Below are 22,978 nucleotides of genomic sequence, written 5' to 3'. Positions count from 1 at the left end.
ACAGTAAAGCATATACCCCCAACACACACACACACACTCGTACACACACACAAAACAAACATGCATGCAGAGGAGAAGCATGACACCTTTCTCCACATGAGTCTCAGACACATTTTTTCTCACACATCAAAGATTCTAATTTGAGAGTCCCCGAGCTCCAAATGTGAATCACATTGTGTAAGTTGTGAAGAAAGACAAGTTTCGCTTCTGATTTAAAAAAACAGGAAGTAGCAAAACCAGCATATTTTAACATTTTTAACGTCAAATCTGTTTACTTCTCACATTTTTTGTTCAGTTTAACCGCATCCCCCGGCCTGTTCGGATCGCGGCATGCCTAATCATTTTATTATATCCCTCTTTACAAATCTATTTCCCACCTCTGCCATGCTCTCTACAGCTTGACATCCTATTTTGGCACACGCACTCACAAAGCTCTACAATAACAACGCGAGGACAGCCTTTCAGATATGACGGTGGCAGATTGACAAAGAGCTTCAATGGAGCCAATGTATCAAGCAGAGTAGCCTCTGACTACCTGTACACAAACCACACATGCACACAAACAGTTAGTCAAAGACAGCATGAAGGGCAGCGTTAAGGCCTCGTGGAAACCAGCAGGCGTTCTTTTTTATTTTTCTTGTGCAAAGTTGTTGATACATATTTTAATTTATTTTTTGTATTTATATTTTCTTTAATCCCACCCCCCCCTATCTCCAAAGATGGTACCCGGGGGGCGAGATTTAACCACTCAACTAATGCATTTCTTTGTGCTTTGTTAGCATTTGGTTGTAAATGCTTTTGGTTTTATTTGTCAATTATTATTTTACTGTAATTCGCTTATTTTATTTTGTATACCGCACGCTGGATGCTAATATAGTAGAAGTTGTCGGGAACGCCACAAGCTGCACTCATCAGATTCAAAGTGCTTGAGTCAAAAGAGACAGACAGACAGAGAGAGAGAGAGACAGAGAGAGAGAGAGAGATGGAGAGAGAGAGAAACTTCCAGCATTAAAATTCAGAAGATAATTACATCCGCTACACCCCCACCCTGTTGAGAAAGTGTAATGTTTAATAGTCTCTATAAAGAAAATAGGTTTTTATCTCACTCTCATTTTCATTAATTCCTAATTGGGGTGGGGGGTTGTCTGTTATTATTTCTTAGATTAAAATAAACATAGCCTGTCCCATGTTCAAACCCATCACACTACACGGGCATGATAAGGACTTCATGCCTCTGTGAATAAATAAACAATTTCGTCTCCACTGGTGGAATTAAGTTGCTTACAGCCTTAAGCTAAGCCACTCTGATTTATATTTATATTTATTTATATATTTGTTTTTTCTTTCTCAAAAGACTTAAAAGCACATCCTCGCTTCTGCAAATGAAGTTCACCATTTTTTTTGACCTGCTTTATATGTATATCTTTAATTAGTGTCTTGTTTAGCTTAAACCGACTGATTATCGCGTAGTCGTGACCTAATTACCGCGCAACGCTTCTTAACGCCGGCATAGTGCCCTGAGGAGCGAGCGAAAGTTACCTTTAAAAACTTGTGTAATCATTAGCAACGAGCCTCCCTTAATCCCACTAAACATACACTTATCTAGCCCCGGCCGGCCTGTGTTTGCTGGGTAGGGGGAGGGGAGGGGTATGGTTGTCTCCAACATGTTTATTAAAGACATTTATTAATCGCTGTGGTTAAAACCAGTTTGTCCCTACGCTCCCTGTCTTTACTCTTGTTCCACGGGGATATAGGCTGCTAACCTGTACATGTGAATGCTATGGCGAAGCGGGTCTCTTCCTGGGTTGTGTTCTCCGAAGTCTCCTGTTTGACTTAATGTAAATGGTAGCAACAGCACAGCAGTGTCATGGGGATGGTTGTTACCATGTCCAGTGTAAGATCTTGCAAGTGAAACAGAATATACCTGTACATACCTGAGTGTATATGATATATGTGCAGTACACTGTGTACACTTCAATTCAATAAAACTCTGTATATGTATGTACAGTATCTGTATGCACTCTCGCTGTATGTGTATGTGTGTGGGTGTGTAAAGTATACTATAAAAGCAAACCACTATATGTGGACGTGTGAGGGTGTGTTGGTATTTGAACAAAGACATTAAGTATCTGAGTTATGTGAGGAATGTGTGGCTCTGATTCTTCGCTGGGTATTTGGGTTATTTTTCATTCCCTTTTAAAGAGATGGATTTGACATATACACACACCTTACACTTTACACAGTGATTCTTATTGGAAACTATGTAGGTAGACTTGAAGAACAGTGACAGTAACATTGAATTAAAGAAGAAAACGTAATTCCCAAGCGTATGTCATTGGGATAAAATTTGGATCCCTTTATCCACAGACTGACCAAAGAATACAAGTGGTTGTCATTCATTCTCGGATTTGTCTTACCTGAAGATGGTGAGGAGGGATGTGGGCTGTCATCCTGGACGCTTCCTGTCTGGGAGTGTCCTCCTCCGGCGCCGCTCTCTTCTGTCACGTTGGATGAACCAGGAGTGGTGGAGCGGCTGATGGACTGGGACTCGGGGTCGCTGGCCGATCCGCGGCGTTCGTCCAGACCTTGTTGCTGGATCGCTTCCTCGATGTTTCTCCTGTCTTTGCCGTGAACGCGGGAGTGGACGACCATTTGATGGTAGGTTCTGAAGACCCGGCCACAGTCGGGGCATTCTGAAGGCTTCTCCTTCAGGACAGAGAGGCTGGAGAGGCTGTAGTCGATGTTTGGGCTTCCCAAGCCGGCCATGGCTCCAGGAGCCTCGGCGCCGCCGTGGACAGACATTAAGTCACGGTGACTGTCAAAGCCTCTTCCGTCCTCCTTCATGGACATCATGGCGCCGCTAGCGACCTTGGATCCCTGCAAGGCCTCCGAGAGCTGCTTCTGCTTGGAGATATCATTAGAAGCAATCAAGGAGTAGTCTTGCTTATCCTTTGAGAAGGAAGCCAAGGCTCCAGCACCACCCATCTCATCTTCTTGCCCTGGGGGTATGTGGTGCTGGTGCTGGTGTTGCTGCTGCTGCTCCTTCGGCATGAAAGCCCTGTCCATAGCCATGCCACGAGCCATTATCTGCCAGGCTTGGTAGCTGTTGAGGGAGTCCATCTCCGCCACTTTCGCAGCTGCCTGGAGGCGCTCCATGCAGCTCGACTTGAGTGGCGGCACAAGGTTGAGACAACCCAGGAGTGAGCGCTTCTCATTTTCGCCCAGCCCATGGCCCATACCTCCCGCCATTGGCCCTAGCAGCTTCCCTAGCATCTCCTTCTCCTTCATGGCAATCCCCGCTTTAGCCAACATTTGGTGCTGCTCACTCAGGCCCTGCTTGTCAGGTGAAAGGAAGCCTCCCTGAAGACAGGAGATGTAGCGGGAATAAAGGTTGGCGTGAGCTTCCTGAGCCAGATTGCTCATGCTATTGACGGCGGCCATGTCCTGCTCACTGGGCTGGGGCGGCTTGTTCTTGATGGCCAGCTTGTTGAGATGCACCTTCATATGGTTCTTGAGGAACCAGGGTTCCTTGAAGCGACGGCCACAGATTTGGCAGCAGTGTTCAAAGGAGTCCTTGTGCTTGCGCATGTGGCCCTTAAGGAACCAAGCTTGGCTGAACACCTGGCCACACACCTCACAGCGGAATTCGGTGGCCACCTGCGTGCCCCCAGGTCCGCTGGCACCCCCGCCTGTGGTGTTCTCGGCCGTGATGTGGGCCTTCTCCACGTGACTTATCAGATCCTCTTCATGGGAGGCAGCAAACTCACACAGAGTACATTTGTAGGGCTTGTGGAGTATGCGGATGTGGCGGTCCAGCTCCTCGCGCTTCTTGAACTTCCCTTTACAGAAGGTACAGCGGAAGCCTGAAGTTGGGTTCAAGGACTGTTCGTCCTGGGTGCCGGCCGGCTTGGGTGAAGAAGAAGGTTGGGAAATTGTGTCTGGAGTGGCAAGGCCAGAGGGCGGGAGGAGGCCACAGGCTGAGCCTAGTTGCTGCTGATGGGTGTTAGAGCTGCTATTGAGGCTCAGATGGGGTGTTGGAGCCGGCTGGAGCAGACTGACGCTCCCTCTCATCTGCTTGTCCCTAAGGATGGCCCGCTCCTCCAGCTCATGCAGCAGCCTGTTCTCCTCTCTGACACGGCCGCGGCCTTTACCGAGATTCCCCAGCTTGTGGGTGCGGAGGTGGATCTTCAGGTTGCCCTTTTGAGCCGCTCGGTGGTCACAGTAGGGGCACTTGAAGGGCTTCTCTCCTGTGTGTGTGCGCATATGCAGCGACAGGATGCTGTTAAAACGGAAGCGCTTGCCACACAATGGACAGGGATACTTCCTGTTCTTGCGGGCGTCATCTTCGATATCGTTCATCTGGGACATGATGCCCAAGTTCTGGCCGTTGAGAAACTGCTGCAAGTCAACACGCCCGTTCAGCCCACTCAGTGCCCCTGCGTCAATGTCTCGGTTGAGCTGATTGGCCAGCAGGGCCATCTGACTGCTGATCGGCTGACTGGCCAGGGCTGCGTGGTGGGTCTTCTCGTCCAAAGGCGTGGCTGCTTTCTCGTCAGGGATCTGCTGTGGGCGGTGTAGGTCGGGAAAGGCGTGTCCTAGCTGGGCAGTGAGCTGATGAAGCTTCTGACTGATGGGGTAGCGGCCATTTAACACTGCACTGCTCAGATGGGCATCAGCGTCAGACACCGCCGACGACACACCAAGACACAAACTAGAGTCCTCCATCCTGTAAAGCCAGACAGAGAGAAGGAAACAATATTAGAAAAATTAGAAATATTTGAAAACAATAGGAGGTTTCAGATTAAGAAAAACCTTCACTTTTAAAATTGCATTTAAAAGATACTATGCCACGGCGGCTGCTAATGTGTTCTCCGCCTTCGCTTTCCAGATTGCAAATAGAATATCATCCAACCACATGTTCAGGACTAATGTGTTTCTTCACTTAGGGAAACAACACCTGTGCTGTGTCACCCAGTACAGGGAAATAAAATGTATTGCCTTTGATGCATAGAGCACTGCGTGAATTGTCAGCGCCAAGAGGGCCTGGAGAAATGCTGTGACTCCATATAACTTTTTTCAAAATGTAACACCATTTTGGATGGAATAATTACTCTGTAAACACAGTGAGCAGTGTATAATTAAGCTACTTGTGCCCATCCTATCAGAATTCCTCCAATTACACGCCTTAATGAAACGGAGCAACGGCATTGTCGGGGAGCCACCGCAATACTACAATTATGATATTAACAATAGCACTTAAAGCCAAGGGGTTACTCCAGTAAACACAACACTCTTATCTTGTTGCCACGACACTTGTCTTGGCGCAAAATTCCATTAAAGATCCGCACTACATTTGATGTGAATCACTTTGCTCTCCCTCTGCTTCTTTCTATCCCTCCCAATTCTCTCTGTGCCTGTCTTCTTCTCTCTACCTAAATCTTTTATAGTTTTTAGGATGGGGGAAAACAACAGTTGGCTGAGTTGAACGGTTTCCCAATGCAGCCAAGGATGCATCGGTTTATACGTGGTTGAGAGGAATAAACAGGAAGCAGTTACTTTGTTGTTTTTTATTTTAGGGCTGTCAATCAAATTAAACACACATTTTTTATCTGTTCAAAATGTACCTTAAAGGGAGATTTGTAAAGTATTTAATACTCTTATCAACATGGGAGTGGGCAAAAATCCTTGTTATATGCAGATGTATATATTCATTATTGGTAATCAATTAACAACACAAAACAATGACAAATATTGTTCAGAAACGCACAGGTACTGCATTTAGCATAAATAAATATGCTCAAATCATAACATGGCCCATGACCCATAGAACCCATTTTCATTCACATATCTTGAGGTCAGAGGTCAAGGGATCCCTTTGAAAATGGCCAGGTTTTCCTGCCAAAATGTAGCGTAAGTTTGTAGCGTTATTTAGCTTCCTTCACAACAAGCTAGTATAACATGGTTAGTACTAATGGATTCCTTCACTCTAGCTTTAAAACTGAGCCCGCTACAACCTAACAATTGCAAGTTATGTTAATGTGTTAAAGAATTTAGTGTCTGTTAACGCACTATTATCATGTTTGACAGCCCCGATCTACTGTACGAAACAGATCAGTGTTGTAGCCTGGGGTCACTGTAATGCCACCAAAATATATCACAATCTCCTGAACATGTTGTAATGTCACTTGAAAGTGTTTCCATTTCATATGTGTAACATCAGTGACTAAAAAAGAATAACATTGGATTTAATGCAGATACATCTGCTCTCCAGATGGAGAGGTATAAACATCTATCTGCACACTTCCTCTGGCTGCTGGCAGGGGTCAAACCCTCAGAAACAATAACCACGGTTCTGCTTTGGTCAACAAAATATTGTATAATATCTCATTAAGCTGATTAGTATGCTGCCTGGTAACAGTGGCAGCCACTGTGCTATAACGCATGATTATAATCATCAAAAAATCCTTTCATGGAGAGGCAGTGTAAAGCACTGGCATTATTAGGTGAGTCCACTTTTAAGAGAAAGTGGGATCATTTTAGACAGCTTATGGACCCCAATCTGGCAGCAATGGGGGCACACCCACGTTAAAAATATGTGCACACATGTTCGGTATACACTTAACCAGGCACGAAGGGCAACTGAGGTTCTGCTAGACTCTCTGTCTCTCTCTCTCCACCTACAGTATGTTTCTAAAGCAGGGAGGACTCCACATTGTGCTTGGCTCATTTGTTTTCTCGGTCATTTGAATTCTGTCTTCCGTCACTCTCTCCCGTCAGTAGGAGGTTAGTAGACATAAGGGGTGCCTGTTCTTTTAGCCACCGGCCCCTCCAACACACTGTTGATGGTGGATTCTTATCTCGCGGACATGAATTAAGACACTGTGAGCAGCTTCCACTTGTGTTTAAAGGAATGTGACACTTGTGGGCTGCCCTTTGAATTCTCCTTATTTTTCTCCCCCCCCACAAGTATCTTAAGCAATTTTACTGAATTCATCAAGAATATAATGGGCATGCTATGTTCTGAAGGCTTATGGGTAACGGCTAGATATGCTTCCGTCAAAGCCTACTTAAATTTACGACAGATGTTATGATCGCGCTCTCGTGTGACTTGAATAATGCTGCGCTCATCTAAGAAATAAAGCGTCGTAAAAGCCTAATCATAAAAAAGTTTATACTTGATTGGAAATATATATACATTGTGTACATTTATTGTGAGAATAATATTGGGAGAGAATTGCTAAGAATGATAAAAGTTTGTTTTAAACGGCTTAGGTTTTAAATTGTATTTATGTGACACCCCGGCTTCCATCACTAGGCGTGCTTATATCGGAGGAGACCTTATTTGAATGGGGCCCTTTTTACAGAGGCGGCTGCCTTTTGGAATAGAAATCTGTGATTTAAACTAGGCTGATGAGCTGTTGCTCATTTGGGGAGATAGCAGCTTGCCCTTTTCTTCAATTTGATTTCTGCCTTTATCTTTAACATATAACAAAGGCAGATAGACAATGGAATAATGTGAAATGAACTGACGAATCCAGTTTGTGTTTTTTTTGTTTTTTTATAAACGTATCCTGGCTGACGAGCGTATGCAAATGAGACACATTAATATGCTTGCCTTGCTCCCCAGTCATTTTATATTTTTTCCCCTGATTAAAAAGGACATTTCTTATGTGACATCCCCCCTCTGCTCACATCAACACACACATGCAAGGAATTTGAGGGTGATGTATTAGAAACACACACACACGGGCAGAGACACATACACAACCCTTTGACAACAATTCAATATGAGCATGCCCTCTAAAAGACACCGCAAGTATCACACCAACAACTCTTTCTATTTCGACATCAACCTGACTGTTACTGTTACGAGTCTCGAGCAAAATATCCATCAAATGTACAGAAGAAAACAACCCTACGCAATATTAATGTAGCAGCACTATGCCTCTAGAAGATCAAGGCTCAGGTTTGTCATTCTTACCGGTTGTATTAAGGGAAGACTTGGTGCCACTTTGTCCCTATTATGTCTCACTGTCTCTGCCATGGCTGTGCAGCCCGTGTAGACTCCGATATGAACAACACATCCACTCTGTAGCTTTATACTGGTACAGTATCTGTCTGCCGTTACTCTAACCTGTATAACCTTATCATTTCCTGGCATGTACAGCAATGCTGCCTCATTAAAAACTATTGGCTCCTCTGATACCTCTAAAACCACAAAGACTTCCTTTAGCATTTTTCTCACGACGGTTCAGTTGTTGTCTTTATAGTTTGTGGTTTAATATTCAGTAAAGCACCACGTGCACCCGTAAACACACAAAAACGCTCCGCGCATTCGCACGCACGCACAGAAACCGATTTCGCTCAGTTTCACTAAATGCATTTTTTTTTCCTTCCCCTGCTCTTTTTTTCTCTTCAAGCCTCAGCTTAATTATAAGTGGTATCTGTAACACAATGGAAGTGTATTTCAGTCAGCATTTGAATGTGCTCAGTTCATTTCTGTCTTATCAATGGCACCATGCATCATAAATGCATAAGGGATTTGTATGTGTTTCTCTCTAATTGTAACCACATAAAGTATATGAAAGACAGTGTCAATATTAGGAATAGCTACCTATTATAAATTCATATTTAAATAAACAACTTCAAACAAATACACTTCTTGAATTTACTTTCAGGGCTGAGTTTTTCTCATAAAACTTTCTGGTGACATTTAAGACAAGATGGGGGGGGGACTAAAGGATCGAAAAGCCATTAGTTGGACTTTACTTTGTTATTTTGACACGTATCGACACAAAACCCATCGACTAATCACAATGCAATACCTCATTAAGTCCTAATGAAGTAATTCATTGCATTAAACAAATCAATCATTATTCACAATGTGCTGAATTCCATCATATTTCCACCAAATCATTAATGAGACGAGGGGGGGAGGGGGTTATAGCTACAGTGATCTGTGGTTGAAGGGCAACACATTCTCACTCCTGACTCCTGACGCTCGGTCAGTGGCCCTACGCTTCAAACTATGACGCTCTATTTACCCCTCGAGCGTCAGTTTTGGACGCAGGGATGGTGTGTCAAGTTCCTGCTTCTTACATGCATACTGGGTTTTTTTCAAAATAAAGTTATCTGTTCACAGGAAACGTCCGGTTTCCACTCTTTACATGCAAACAGTGTATTTTCAAAATAAAGTACCAACATAGGTTTACTCACGTAACAAAACTACGTAGCTAGGTTTAGGCAACAAAAGTACTCGGTAAGTTTGTGGTTTGAGTTAAAATCAGTATGTTTTGTTACGTAAAGTAAGCACGCTCGTTGCGTAACTGGCGTTAGTAAAGTCCGGAAGTTATGTAACACAACTACAGACTTGGTTTCACATGGGACGCAATCAGCGGTCTCCTGGGTGAAAGTCAAGTTTCCACTCATTACAAGCATAGTGTCTTTTCAAAATAAACTTCAAATGCAAGTTTACTTAGTTTTTAGGTTTATTTACGCAACAAAACTATATAGTTAGGTTCAGGCAACAAAATCACTTGGTTAGATTTAGGAAAAAAATGTGGTTTGGGTTAAAATAAGTACCTTTGTCACATAAAATAAGCATGTTTGTTACGAAAAATAAGTATGATTATTACGTAACTGCCGTTAGTGAAGTTATGTTTTAGGTTTACTTATGCAACAAAACTGCATAGCTAGGTTTAGGCAAAAAACTACTACTACCACTTGGTTAGGCTTGGTTGGTCTTGTGTTTGCTCGACCGACGCGCCCTACTTGGACATTCTCTCTATTTATACTATGTCTGTTGATCTGACTGTGTAATAATGACGCGGATGGTTTTACATTGAAGTTAGTTGAAAGCTCTTGTGTAGCATACAGACGCTAAAGGGTGCCTCGGTGCGTCGGTATCAGACGCCGAGGGGCAGTAACTGGTACTTGACATGTTGGGAGTGAGAATGAGTTGTGAAAGGACAATGTGGGCATTTACCATTGGCCTATGTTACATGCACTGAGAGTTGAGTGCTACATATTAAGTATAAGCAGCAGGGACAACCGGATGCATTCAAAAGCTGGGAGTATGTTTTCAAAGTACAAACAGAGCTTCCTCGTCATTTCAAAGATCAATTATCTCTGGGTTAAAGTTGGTTTGGTTAGAGTTAGAGGTAGAACAGACCAGATATGAGTTTCTTCCCAGCTTGTGTTTTGTTTCTATTGCAGGTGGTCTTTGCAAGGCGTCTAATTAATTCAATAAAAAAGCTGCCTTGTTTTCCTTCCTCTCGCTCGCTCTTTGACTTCACTGCATTATTACTTTCTGTAATGAGGCGAAAACACTCTGAACTGCACATGGAAGACAGTCACACAAACCCCTGCCAGATTCAATCCTAACTCCATCCCATGCCTGGAGCCTCTTGATCAAGACGCATAACTCGGCACTATCACAAAGATGTGAAGCTTCCGAGATGGATTGTTCTGTTTTAAAGGGGAAAAGAAGTAGAGGTGCAGACACGGCCGAGATCAAATATCATCTAGATTTGATTTGAAATATGGAAATGTCTTTCTTTCTTACAAATATGAACGAACAAATACACATTTGTTTGATGTGACTTTTAGGGCTGCCCCCTCTTAGTCAATTAGCCGACTAATGGGTCATTTTGGTCTAAGTGGACCAAGGTTTCTTTAGTTGCTTATTATGCTTTTTTATCATGCCGAATGATTATTTCAAAGAAACTTATGAGCACATCTCTGGCAAAAGATTGAAAGTGGTGCTTTTGTGTGATTCTTTGTGGAGAAACTCAGTTTTACAGATCTGTCGATTAAATCAACGAATCAATTAGTCGACAAAATCAAGTGTTAGTCAACTAAGAATTTCTTTGGTCGAGGACATCCCTCGTGATTCTTTTTTAAAAATACATATATTTACAATAATCTGTAAATATATACGCCTTTCCCCCCCTCTACAAAAGGGCTACTGGATCTTTGAGGAGGTGTTTCCAGTAGCCTGAAAGAGGCAGAGCTCTGATTGGCTGGCCAAAAGCACCAATCACACAGCAACCACATTCTTATGGACCAATTTATAGAGGACACCTTCCAAAACACAAAAGACAAAAACGTTCTTACATGAACACAGAACATCCATAAAACGTATGAATAACACTGGATTGACATAACGCCCTCCTACGCTTTAATGCAGAGGAAATATAAGCACTATAAGCGCATATAAGCACGGACTCAATAGATCAGTGACAAATATGAATGAACAGGAGGCCCTGCCCCTCCCTCTCTCTCTCTCTCTCTCTCCCTCTCTCTCTCTCTCTCTCTCTCTCTCTCTCTCGCACAATATGTCATTGAGGGCTGTTTAAGAGCTCCTGTCAACAGGTAGTTCAACTTTCAGCTCATCCCCGCTGATCAGTGGGAGCCCTCCCGACAGAGAGAAAAGAAAGACACCGGGAGGGAGCGAGAGAGAGAGAGTGAAAGAAAGAAAAATGTTGTGGGTCTTTTTATCCGTCCATCGCTCTGACAGCCTTGCAGGGGATGCCATGGGAGGAAGATCAATGCAGGACAAGCGGATTCCCACAGTTCATTGTTCCGGGCCAGCCAAATCATCTTCCCAAGACGGTCGGGAGCTCAAAGCTTCCCTTTATGATAACCATCCCTGGTATTATTCCCACTATGATGATGGTGACCTGCAGATGTCTCTGTCTGTGTGTGTGTGTGAGTGTGTGTGTGTGTGCATATACATGTGTGAGCACCTCTCCCCTCCCGAGTGCGCTACAATAGCGGTCACAGCAGTGTGGACGGACCCCCTGCAGCAGCGAATAAAGCAGCGAGCGCGGGATTAATAGACATTTGTTAAGCAGTCACTGTTTTAGTGAAGTTCAGTGACAGGAGCGAAAGCAACGAAGAAAAAGAAAACAAAAAAAGAAGAAAAATCACAGTAATTGACATGATAATGATAGTGGACGTGCCTCATGTTATACTACTGCACACTGTGTTACTCCTGCTTTAATACTGCAACTAAACAGCTTATTTGGTTGTTACTGTTGTTGCGTGCCACTGAACTGGCAACGGCATGGGGTCTTAAACAGATATTTATCAGTTTGCTGATACTGTCCTTTGGGGAAACACTGAATAGCAGCATTTCAACGCAGATGCGAAGGAAGTGATTCTTTAACTTAGCAGAGTCAAGGGTATACACAGTGTAAAACCTGCAATAAAACCTCTTTTAACTTGAGCTGACGATGGTCTTTGTGCTGTTTCAGAGGCTTTCCCACTTCGACAAAAATATAGAAATAGTTCTAGGGAAAACATTAAATAATATTTTAATATATGTATGTATATATTAGAGCTATCAATATGATACGTATCATGATACAAAGGTTACGATTCAATATAGTGCGATGTATTGCAATTTTTTAAATCTAATTTTAAGAAAAATTTCATAGTCTAAAGAACATGGGTATTAAAAAAAGTTAAATTTTTTTATGCAATCAGAACGGTGGATTTGCATTTGCATTTATCACAGTGTCCGTAACATCTTAGCACTACTTTTTGTACTGTCTGAGCTACTGTCTGCCACAGACCTTGCAAGTAAACTAAAAATTGATACAGTGTTTTTGAAAATCAATACAGTATCACAAAAAATAATATTGTGATGGTCAAATGTATCAATATTTAATTGTAACCTTAATAATATATATATATATATATATATATATATATATATATATGGCCATTTTCAAAGGGGTCCCTTGACCTCTGACCTCAAGATATATGAATGTAAATGGGTTCTATGGGTACCAACGAGTCTCCCCTTTACAGACATGCCCACTTTATGATAATCACATGCCGTTTGGGGCAAGTCATAGTCAAGTCAGCACACTGACACACTGACAGCTGTTGTTGCCTGTTGGGCTGCAGTTTGCCATGTTATGATTTGAGCATATTTTTGGTGCTAAATGCAGTACCTGTGAGGGTTTCTGGACAATATTTGACATTGTTTTGTGTTGTTAATTAATTTCCAATAATAAATATATACCACATGTGCATAAAGCAAGCATATTTGTCCACTCCCATGTTGATAAGAATATTAAATACTTGACACATCTCCCTTTCAAGGTACATTTTTAACAGATAAAAAGATATGAGATTAATTCTCGGTTAATTCAAATTTGTTTTAGTTAACATTTTGAACATATTCGTCCTACGTTCCAGGCAGCCATGGCTGGATTCATTTCCCCACATGCTGCAAATCCACTTGCAAAGATTTGCTTTAACACTACAGCATTGTTGACAACAGAGCACAGACATGACACAGTTTTGAGTTTCAAGTCTCGGCATATCGATTTCCACAGTGTGTCCACAGACATTTGATGCACGTGCAAAAATCTGAAACACTACATTAGGCCTTGAGAAATCATGGCCTATTAAATTTAAATCATGGAAAAACAATATTTTTTTAAGTGCCATTGTTTCCTCCTGCCAGTATAAATGTGATCATATTTTAGTGCTTTAGAAATGTTCTTTCATTGTATGTTTTCATGTTTTTATACTGGTTTCATTTGTGGTTTTATATCTGCCAAGAATGACTCAATGATCGACTTCCTCCTCAACTCGAGTTGCATATGTGGCTCTGATGTTGTTTAGTGTACCTGTGTGCTCTGGTCTCGCTCTGTGTCTGGTGACTAAACTCTTCTTCCTGTCAAATCAGTCAGAAAACCAGGACACACAATGCTGTGTGCATGAGACAACAAACATGGCAGTGTAGAGCGCTCACGCATGGTTAGACCGCGGGGAAGAAAAGAGGTCAGGGAGACAATGACCACAGTGTATCTGTCACAGCTTACATCACTGGTCACCCTCTGCGCTGCATGTCAATGCCGCAAACGGAGAGATCTGTAGGTCGCATTATGGGCCAGCGCTGCCTTTGTCTCTCGCAGAGTGACTGCAGCGATGACACACAAGATTTCAAGATTGAGACTAAAACCGGTTCACAGTCTCACTCTGTTTCTCAGGTGGCGGCAGCGAGACGGAGACAAACAGAGAGGAAGAGAAAAGTAGTTGAATGTCAATACGGCCTAAATAACAGAATATCAGAAATAATTGCTGTTTTCTTCCGCTCATGCTGGGCGCATTCTGGTAGAGTTTTGCATAATGACTACAGTCAAGGGGGGGTGGCGGTGGTGGAGGTAATAGTGGTGGGTGTGTGGCGGCGGTGGAGGTGGTGGTAAAGGGAGGGGTTGTTGTGACAGGTGCTGAAATCAAACTAGGGAGGCAAGGGGAGACAAAGGTTCAATTTACTAAGAGGAGACTTTAATTGTTACACAGCTAATTAAGAGAAGAAGGATCTTTTTTTGCACTCTCGACTATTTACTGAGAGCTGTGTGTGCATACATTGGGAGGTAAATTGTGCCTTCAAGCCAAGTGAGCCTATAGTGAAGAGTCACAGTGCGTGGTGTGTGTGTGTGTGAGTGTGTGTGCGGAGAGAAAAAAGATGGGGTGCTACCTCAACATACAACGTTTTTTTTTTCACAGCTCCTGTGCAGAAGGGAGTTTGGGACTTTCTCTCTTTTTTTCCAGCTAAAACAAAAGTCTATGGCTAATTAGCAGCACTCATTACAGGAAGCGAGTCAGGTAATTATTTTACATCATGCTGCCGATAATTGAATGATTCTTCAATGTCTGAATGTCTGTTTGAAAGTATCTCTTTTTCTTCAGCCCCCCCTGCCTCCCCTCCTCCCCTCTTTTACTCCTTCTTTGTCTTTGACGGAGATAAGAGAGAGCCTGGATGCAGGTACTGCCGCCATATGCTCTTGAATGAAAAAGCTCTTCTGTCGAAGCAAATGGGATTTTTAAATATTGAAACTGCCGCATGTCTTTTTAATATGACCGTGTTAAATCTCTCTTTATTCCATCACTTTGATAAACTCCCTCCTTTCTATCTCTCTCTCCTCTCCCACTTTCTTCTTCTTCTTTCTCCTGTTAATCTGAAGAGTTTGAAGGGAACTTCAGCTCTCTGAGAAGTAGTTAAACTTATTATGCAACCATGCTGTGTCTTTTTTTTTTTTTTTTTTTTTTTCTTTAAGCAGCACACTTCCTGTTTAAGAAAGCAAACTAATCTTATCAAAGCCATCAAGAAGCTGAGTGGAAATGCTTGCGACTCTCTGCATACGTTACAATATCTCTTAGTGGCCTTATAACGGCTATTGTTCTCACGCACTTTCGGCGTGCCTGGGGAGGAAGAGAAAGAAGAAAAAAAAAAGCACTCTCTTCTTTCCTCCCCTTTCGCTTCAAAGTCAGATATGTACAGCGAGCTAATGTGGCACTTACTATGAAAGGAAAGAAAGGGAGAGAGAGTGAATTGTGCATTATCTACTTTAAGGCCAGGGTGTATTTATTACAGGCTAATTGTAGCAGAGGAAGTGCTTTGGAGGGGTGTGCTCTCGGGAGAGAGGGTGGAGGGCCTCGGGGGGACATAAGAGAGCATGTTTATCTATCAGACTTTATCAGAAAAACACTGTGGCGACTGCTCTTAAGATCAGAGATGGGGGGGGAAGTGGAGGGGGATGAATGGATTTACAGGAGGAAATAAAAGAAATGAAAGAGGGATGAGGAGAAAAAGAGCGAGAGAGGAAGAGGCATGTCAGCGAGGCGGCGTTTGCATCGATGCCAACGCCTCAGTGAAAAGCGGCCGTGATTAAAGCAGGAAGGAGAAGTTGGGTGAAACCTCAGAGGAGCTCTTTTTTTATTGAAGGCCTCTCTGTGAACCGGACTACAAAACACACTGTTACACACACAGATACACACACATATGCTCACAGTATTGGTCGGTGCGAAACTCATGCAGGCACACCTGGGCACTCGCAACGGCAGAAATGTGTGTGCACACAATTCATACATAATTACAGCCTAATGCTGAATCTAAACAGACTGTGTGTGTGAACATTTTGTCCTCACAACATATGAAAGATAAGTCCTTGAGTGTTGATTCCTAACCAGGGATACTTGTACTCCTGGGGGTACTACTGACTTTGCTAAGGGGTACGTTGGACATTTTAAAGTAAAGGCCTTTACACACCGCGGGGTGTGAGGAATAAACGACATGGAAATGCAAAATACTCGGCTGCAAATAAGTTTGCATTAAAACTATTCATACTGGCCAGCCCAGTCGCACAGCAGTTTGTGAAATAGTCACAACAAGTATGTATTAATTTGTGTACACAGACACAAATTTCACTTTGTTTTTGTGATGGTCAGCACAAGATCAATTTGTATGTAATCCACGCAATTGTGAACCGGGAAGTACAGAGAACGGTGAATGCCGTGTAGGGAGGAGGTCGGGTGGGTAAAAAAAAACAGGACTTTCACACAGAAGACCGGTGTTCATGTCCCGAGTGAAACCAGAAGTCAAAGTTTATTCATTTGTCACCTAACTTCCGTACTTACGTTACGGCACTTCCGGTGTTATTTTAACTCAAACCACGATCTTTTCCTAAACCTAACTTAATAGATTTGTTGCCTAAGCCTAACCAAGTCAAACTCTTCCTAAACCATACTAAGTAGTTTTATTTTGAAAAGGTTGGAGCGGAATTTGACACGCGCGTCACATGTTGCTGGACAAAAAATACGTTGATGAAAGTCAGGGAAATTCGTGTCTATGTACACGAATCAAATAGTTAAACTTTTGTGACTATTTCATGAACTGCCGTGAGACTGTGTTGGAACAGCAGTGATGCAAATTTGCGATAGTTGCAGCAGTTATTCAGTAAAAAGGTCTGAATAGATTCGCACAGGCAGAGGACCAACTATCGGGATCCTATTGACTCAGAGCAGCGTCTGTGAGTCTGTCTGAGCTAAATTATTGTATAGCTTAATCTACTGTCAGCTGTTTTTTTCCAGTGTCCTTGAGAAGTGAAAATGCCTCTGGTTAACAGTTACGCGGTGTATACGTCTATAGTCTATAGTAAATGGAGTAATGGTAGAAATGGATAACTAAAAGTAATTCATAAACAGCAAGTTGGCTCAATGTAATTGCTACTCGCTGAAAGTAAAACATAATGGTTAGGATTAAGATTTATGATTAAGATTATATGTGATTTACATTTAAGTTTTACGCTAAATTAATCCAGTCAATATCTAATAAAGATGCCGACATATGTGTTGTGTGTGTGTGTGTGTGTGTGTGTGTGTGTGTGTGTGTGTGTGAGTCTCTGAAGGTACGCTGTGGCCGTGTTCCAGGATCCTCCGTGTCTGTCTACACCAGAGCTTCAGCTCCGAGCTGTCTGTCTGTCCCGGCCAACAACGCATTTCTCTCATTCTTCTCTGCCCTGCCTGACCTTCAGCACCGTCACCGACTTATCTTCCACAACAAAGGCTACAGTCCACACACTCATTAAAAAATGACACACACACACATACACATTTTTGTACATGTGTGCTCTGGCAGGGGGCTAAGTTCATTAAGGCAGTGGATGGTTATAATGAAAAATGACCTCGCTGTAGTACACTGTATGAACTTCTCCCTCGAGACACACACACACTTGTATTAGAGCTTACACAAAAGAGACTCTCTTGTAACTGTCCCACTACACACACAGACACATACACTTGGACTTCTGTGCATGTGGATTATGCTATGATGTAATGAAATGCTATGCTGTGAACGGAATATTTATGTAACAAATAAAAATGCCGTGCAATGAAGATATGCTATGTTTTTCGACATCTGATTAGGTGCTAACCTAAAAGAATGCATTCCTAAAATCCCAAACAGTGCAGCTGTGGCCTTTCGGGAGGAGCGGTTTGTATTTATAAGAAGCCAAACAACTGCTGCCGTTCGTCTAAGAAGCGCTCGTTGCTCGGACCTTGTAATTCGTATTGTTTATGACAGAAATATCTTTGACATTTACAGTATTAAAAATGTCCGACGCTGGCGAGCTAGCTCACTAGCCGGGCTGCTAACTGCCTGTGCCACTTGACGGAGCGCTGAAGAGGCAGCATCCCTCATATTCCCTCTCTCCACACACACACACACACACACACACAGCATCTCCTCCATGAGTTCCAGAGCAGCCCCAGGGTGTTGGATGTGGCCAGCGGTGGGAGGTGGAGCCGGGGTGTGGGTGGTTATAATCTGCGCACCCTCTGCCGTCTCCCATCACTGCAAAAAAACCCTCTTCCTTTCTGCCTCACCTCCTTGGCAATCCCTCCCCCCTTCCACCCCACCACACTCCTCCCATCCCTCTCCATATTTTCTCCCCCTGCATCTGATTAAGTTAACAATGTGGTGTTATTTGCATGCTGATTTTGCACACCCCGACCCCACCCCCCCCCCCACACTCCCCACCACCGCCGCCGCCACCCGCTCTCTCTCTCCCTCTCTCTCTCTCTCTCCCTCTCTCTCTCTCTCCTCAATTCTCTGACAAACAAGAGAGGCAGGATCAGAGTAATGTGATAGCACAGCAGCCAGCCAACGCAATCTGCCTCAAAGACCAGGTGTTCGCAATCCACCTCCCTCTTAATTCCTGCCCCCATCATTTCTCTTGTTTTTTATTCCTGTTATTCTTCTCTCTTCTTCCCTCCCCTAGTTCCTCTTCTTCTCCTTTCGTCTCCTCTCATCTATCCCTGGTGTGTTTATAAGGTTGTATTATAATCAAATCTGGAGCGAGGGAGGCCTGTCTTTTTTTATTAATTATAGGCCACAGTTGATGTGAATGTATTCCGAAAGCATCTTCAAAATAGGTCGGCGGTACAGTTTGCTATTCTTATCACATTTAAATGTCAACATGGTGCAAAGCCCTACAAATTAGTTCAGGCAGGCTTCAACCCCCATTTAACATTTAAAGCGCCATTCTGTAGGGCTCAAAGAGCGATTTAAATCAGTTTACACACACACACGCACATATATACAGAGATAGCGCTTCGTCTTTCAAACTTCTCATTTCAACACAGACATTTAACTGCCAACCTTTGCCTGAGAGAATTCAGTGCACCAACGAGAAGAAGAAGAAGGGGGGGAAAGAGGGGAAAAAAAGCAGGATGAGAGAACAAAAAAGAGATATAAAGCAACAGAAACAATGCATTAGCTTCATGAATAATAAATCTGCCCGTCTATCCATGCAGAAAAGATCCAGGTTTTCAGCATCTCTGCATAAATCCACTGTCCGAATGAATAAATCAGAACAGGGGGACATTTTCTTGAGCTCTAGCCTATCACTGGTAAATAACAACAATGATTTGAAACACATCTGTTCACATGCAGTGCCAGCTAACCCCCATAGAGCAGCACAAGACAATAGAAGCCTAGCGCTGTTGTTCTACATATTGGTGGCTGGGCATATCAAATAGAGTTTACCCATCTTACGCACACACACAGATCTATTGATATAAACAAACATAATCAACAAATAGGAATCACGTACAATCCGCCATAAAACAGTCGACATTAGTATCCTCAACAAAAACACAACTGTATTATCCCTGTTTCAATAGGAAATCTGAGATGGCTTGCTATGAATTAAAAACCTTGATCCGTGGAACGTGACAGCTGGACATAATTGAAGGAATACAATATTAGTGAAGTTAAGAACCATGGCTTGAATCCGGGGAATTGAAAATTTCTTCAAACTTTTCTAAAAGTCCCTTCTGGAGTTTTAACCAGGAACCATTAAACAGAAATCCTAAGACCGTCTAAGCACATTGGAAGCATTTGCTTGACTTCCCAAAATTGACCAAATTGACCTGCTTTGGTTTGATTGATTTGGCCAAGTCATTATGATTAATAAAAGTCTGAGGGCGCCACATGATGTGATTCTCAGACATACAATATGTAGTGTCTCACAAAGAGAATGACAACATAGTATATAACCCTATTGCCAGGGAGAACGTTGATCATTTATGATTCTGTGAAATTAAAACATTTTTAGCATTCATTGTCAAACAGATTTAAAAAAATAAATAAATAATAATAATAATTTCTTAATATCTTTGTATGGTAATTACACTGTGGTGCAACCGCTTCGGATGTTATCAGCTGATTGAGAATGGCCGTTATCAGCGGTTATCAGACCCATAGTTATGGGTTAGAAGGAGCCTGCTACACCAACTAGTAGGTTCAGAAGGCCAATGTCATCTATTCACATCGTTGATCCCGGATACGAATACAAGAAGACAATGTTGACCTCTAGAGGCCGTAATAATTGTGACCGGAGTAAGGGAGGAAGTCAGGTGGCTTAGTATAAAGAGCACCAAAGTCCACCTGCGGTGGTGGTCGGGGTCAATGGATACGCCGAACAAACACAGGACTTTCAACCAAGAGACCGCTGTTTGTGTCCCGTGTGAAACCAACAGTCAACGTTGACTTATTTCACCATGCTTCTGTTATGTAATTTACGTAGTACTCATTTTAGCCGAAACCACAGTCTTTTCCTAAACCTAAACAAGTAGTTTTGTAGGTTGGGCTTAAAATAAGTAAGTAAACTAAGTAAAACATGTAAGGAAACAACTAATGTAAATACGTCACAAACGTCAAAGAAAAAAAAAAAAAAAACAGTCTCGAACACGGGTCTCCCGGATAAAGGTCCGGTGTTTGTTGGGCTGTCAACATGAATGTAATTAGTAGTGATACTGGGTTGTAACCCCTGTCTCTGTTCAAGGATCATCACAGACGTCGGATGTAGACACGCTCCTCGTTCTGCTGGTACACTGAGGAAGATGTCATTGAATTGAGAATCAAGATTTTTTAATTTTTTTTTGTCAAACTATTTCCATGTCATTTATTTACAGGCTGTACTTACAGTATAGTGTCAATCTAAATGCACCAAAGTAAAACTTTCAACTGTGGTTCAGAGGAAAACAAATACACTGCGTGTCATCACCCTCTTAAAATGACAAATCCTTCCGTGTGATATGATGCAACAATAAAACTGACTCTCGTCAACACATTTGACACTTAACCGGGTACGGAGTTGCCTTCAAGATACGCATGTGAACACACACACACACACATCTAAGTAAGAGCCTCCTAGTCAGAGGGGGGTTATGACAGAGGAAAGGGGGTGATGATCAGCCTTAAGGAGACGTTGGCTCTGTAAAGCTGTTTCGTGCCATCGAGATGCAGGATCAACTAGGAGCCTAGGGGACACACTCACACACACATAAACACACACCGCCCTGGAGCAGGAGGCTTGTTATGAGACTTGCGTTGCATCGTTACACTGCTGACCCCGGCTGTTCCAATGACTATATGAATGTCTAGGAGGGACCAACTCAAGCAAGCAAAGCACACAATGCCAGATTTAGATAACAAAAGTCCCTTGAAGGATGAAAATTTAAGACGCCTAAATGGTGATCCATAACACTAATACACTCCTCAATTGAGTTCAGTCCACTTTAGTTATGTATTAGTCTACCGTTACACTATATACGCATAAGTATATATTAGGTAGCCTAATATGAGAACAAGAGCCAGTGTAGGGGTCACAGAGAGACTTCAGTATCAGCTTACAATTGCCCTATTACATCAGCATAAGTAACTGAATCCAAAGAGCTAACTAGCTTATAAGAGACCCAATCCCTCTGACTGGCTATCCTCTACCTCCAGGCTCGGCTATGACTCCTTCCCATCCAGCTCAAAGCAGAATGTTCTATGGGCGTGCCTAATGTGGACTCGCCGAAATGTCAAAGCATTATATATCCCTTTTCGCACAGAGTGGTCCCTGAGGGTTTAATTGACTATGCTGTAAAGTAAGTCTGAGAGCCGCGAGAGGGTGTGATGAAGATGAATATGTTTCATTAGAGGGCAAACAGAGCCTGATGGCTGGAATTGGCATTGAGAGAGGAGGAAATGTCTAATACGGATGAAACATACATTTATCCATTCACGATCCGCAATGACACGTACCGGCGTATAGCCGTCCACTCCTTGGCTAATCACCTTCAGCGATTCATATTTAACATGTGTTCTTTTCGCCTCTTTCCCTTCCCCCCCCCCCCCCCCCCCCCCTCTCCTGGTTGGCCTCTGTCTTCCTCTGAACCAAACAAGGAAGGAACGAGCTTCCCGACGACTGCCTGGCAACTTCAAATACTCGTCAAACAAAGAACAGAGCAGAAGACAGAGAGAAGAGAAGGGGCCCCCGCTACTATCCCGCGGCCTTCGTTTACCAATTATACTGAGTACCTGCTGACAGGTGGGTTGTCACAGTGTCTGCTTAGCCACCCAACTCCCCTCATCTCTTCCCCCCCTTTTCAACATCCCATCTCTTTCCATCCCGCTCTGTTGCAGGAAGCTCCTCGCACCTCCAGGCGAGCAAGAGACAAACGAAGAGGAGGATATGAAGTACGGTGGAGAGTTTGGCTTCAAGACTCAGGCTTTTGATTCGGGATGTATATAAGAGCTACAAGAGAGATAGTAGAAATGTTATCAGAGTTAAGGTGAGGAGTCGAGGGAGCTAGCTCTCTCCCAGGACTAGTTCAATGGGAGTTTCTGAGGGCCAGTTGTTGCCATTATTTTGTAGAAAAAAGTGGAAAGAATTCAGCAAAATGATGTAGATCGTAATGGAACAATATGGCCACCTGTAATTTAATTGGTCATAATTGGCCGGTGCATTCTCAAAGCCCCAATACCAAAGAACGTATATTGCCAAAAAGTGAAAGTCAGCTGTTCGTTTCATTGCAACATCAGCGCCCAGCAGCAGAGTTACGCTTCCGGACTGAAAGCGACTACCGGACGCCAGTAAAACTTCTGCCTACAAAGTAACGAACAAAAGTAAAACAAAATTGTTTCTATTCTACTGTCATATTTAATATATCTACCTAAATGGCCTGTATTGAACAGTAAAAATATATGAATATAATAAGTGTTTTCAGTCCGAAATGGCGGCAGCAGCTGTTTGTCTCTTTGCTTCTATGCTCTTTGTAATACTTCCCGTTTGAAGGAGCCCACAATATCAGAAGTGGACAACATCAACCTGCTCCAATATATTAC

General features: G+C 42.9%; 1 protein-coding gene across 10 annotated transcripts in view; it reads right to left on the bottom strand.

Annotated features, from left to right (window-relative positions):
• The window catches only part of znf536 (zinc finger protein 536), a 307,235-nt gene that overhangs the window by 127,044 nt on the left and 157,213 nt on the right, over positions 1 to 22,978 (bottom strand). For 8 of the 10 annotated variants that reach the window (XM_074660090.1, XM_074660073.1, XM_074660101.1 and 5 more), the window contains one exon: positions 2,418 to 4,726. In XM_074660090.1, the coding sequence (XP_074516191.1) occupies positions 2,418 to 4,725 (2,308 nt within the window). In that variant the 5' untranslated portion in view covers position 4,726. Of the gene's footprint in view, positions 1 to 2,417; positions 4,727 to 7,981; positions 8,160 to 22,978 lie in introns of those variants that run through there. The other 2 variants (XM_074660137.1, XM_074660155.1) reach the window with 2 other exon arrangements.

The sequence above is a fragment of the Sebastes fasciatus genome, chromosome 2 (assembly GCF_043250625.1).
Source record: "Sebastes fasciatus isolate fSebFas1 chromosome 2, fSebFas1.pri, whole genome shotgun sequence".
Taxonomy (NCBI): Eukaryota; Metazoa; Chordata; class Actinopteri; order Perciformes; family Sebastidae; genus Sebastes; species Sebastes fasciatus.
This window is presented reverse-complemented; position numbering and strand designations above follow the sequence as displayed.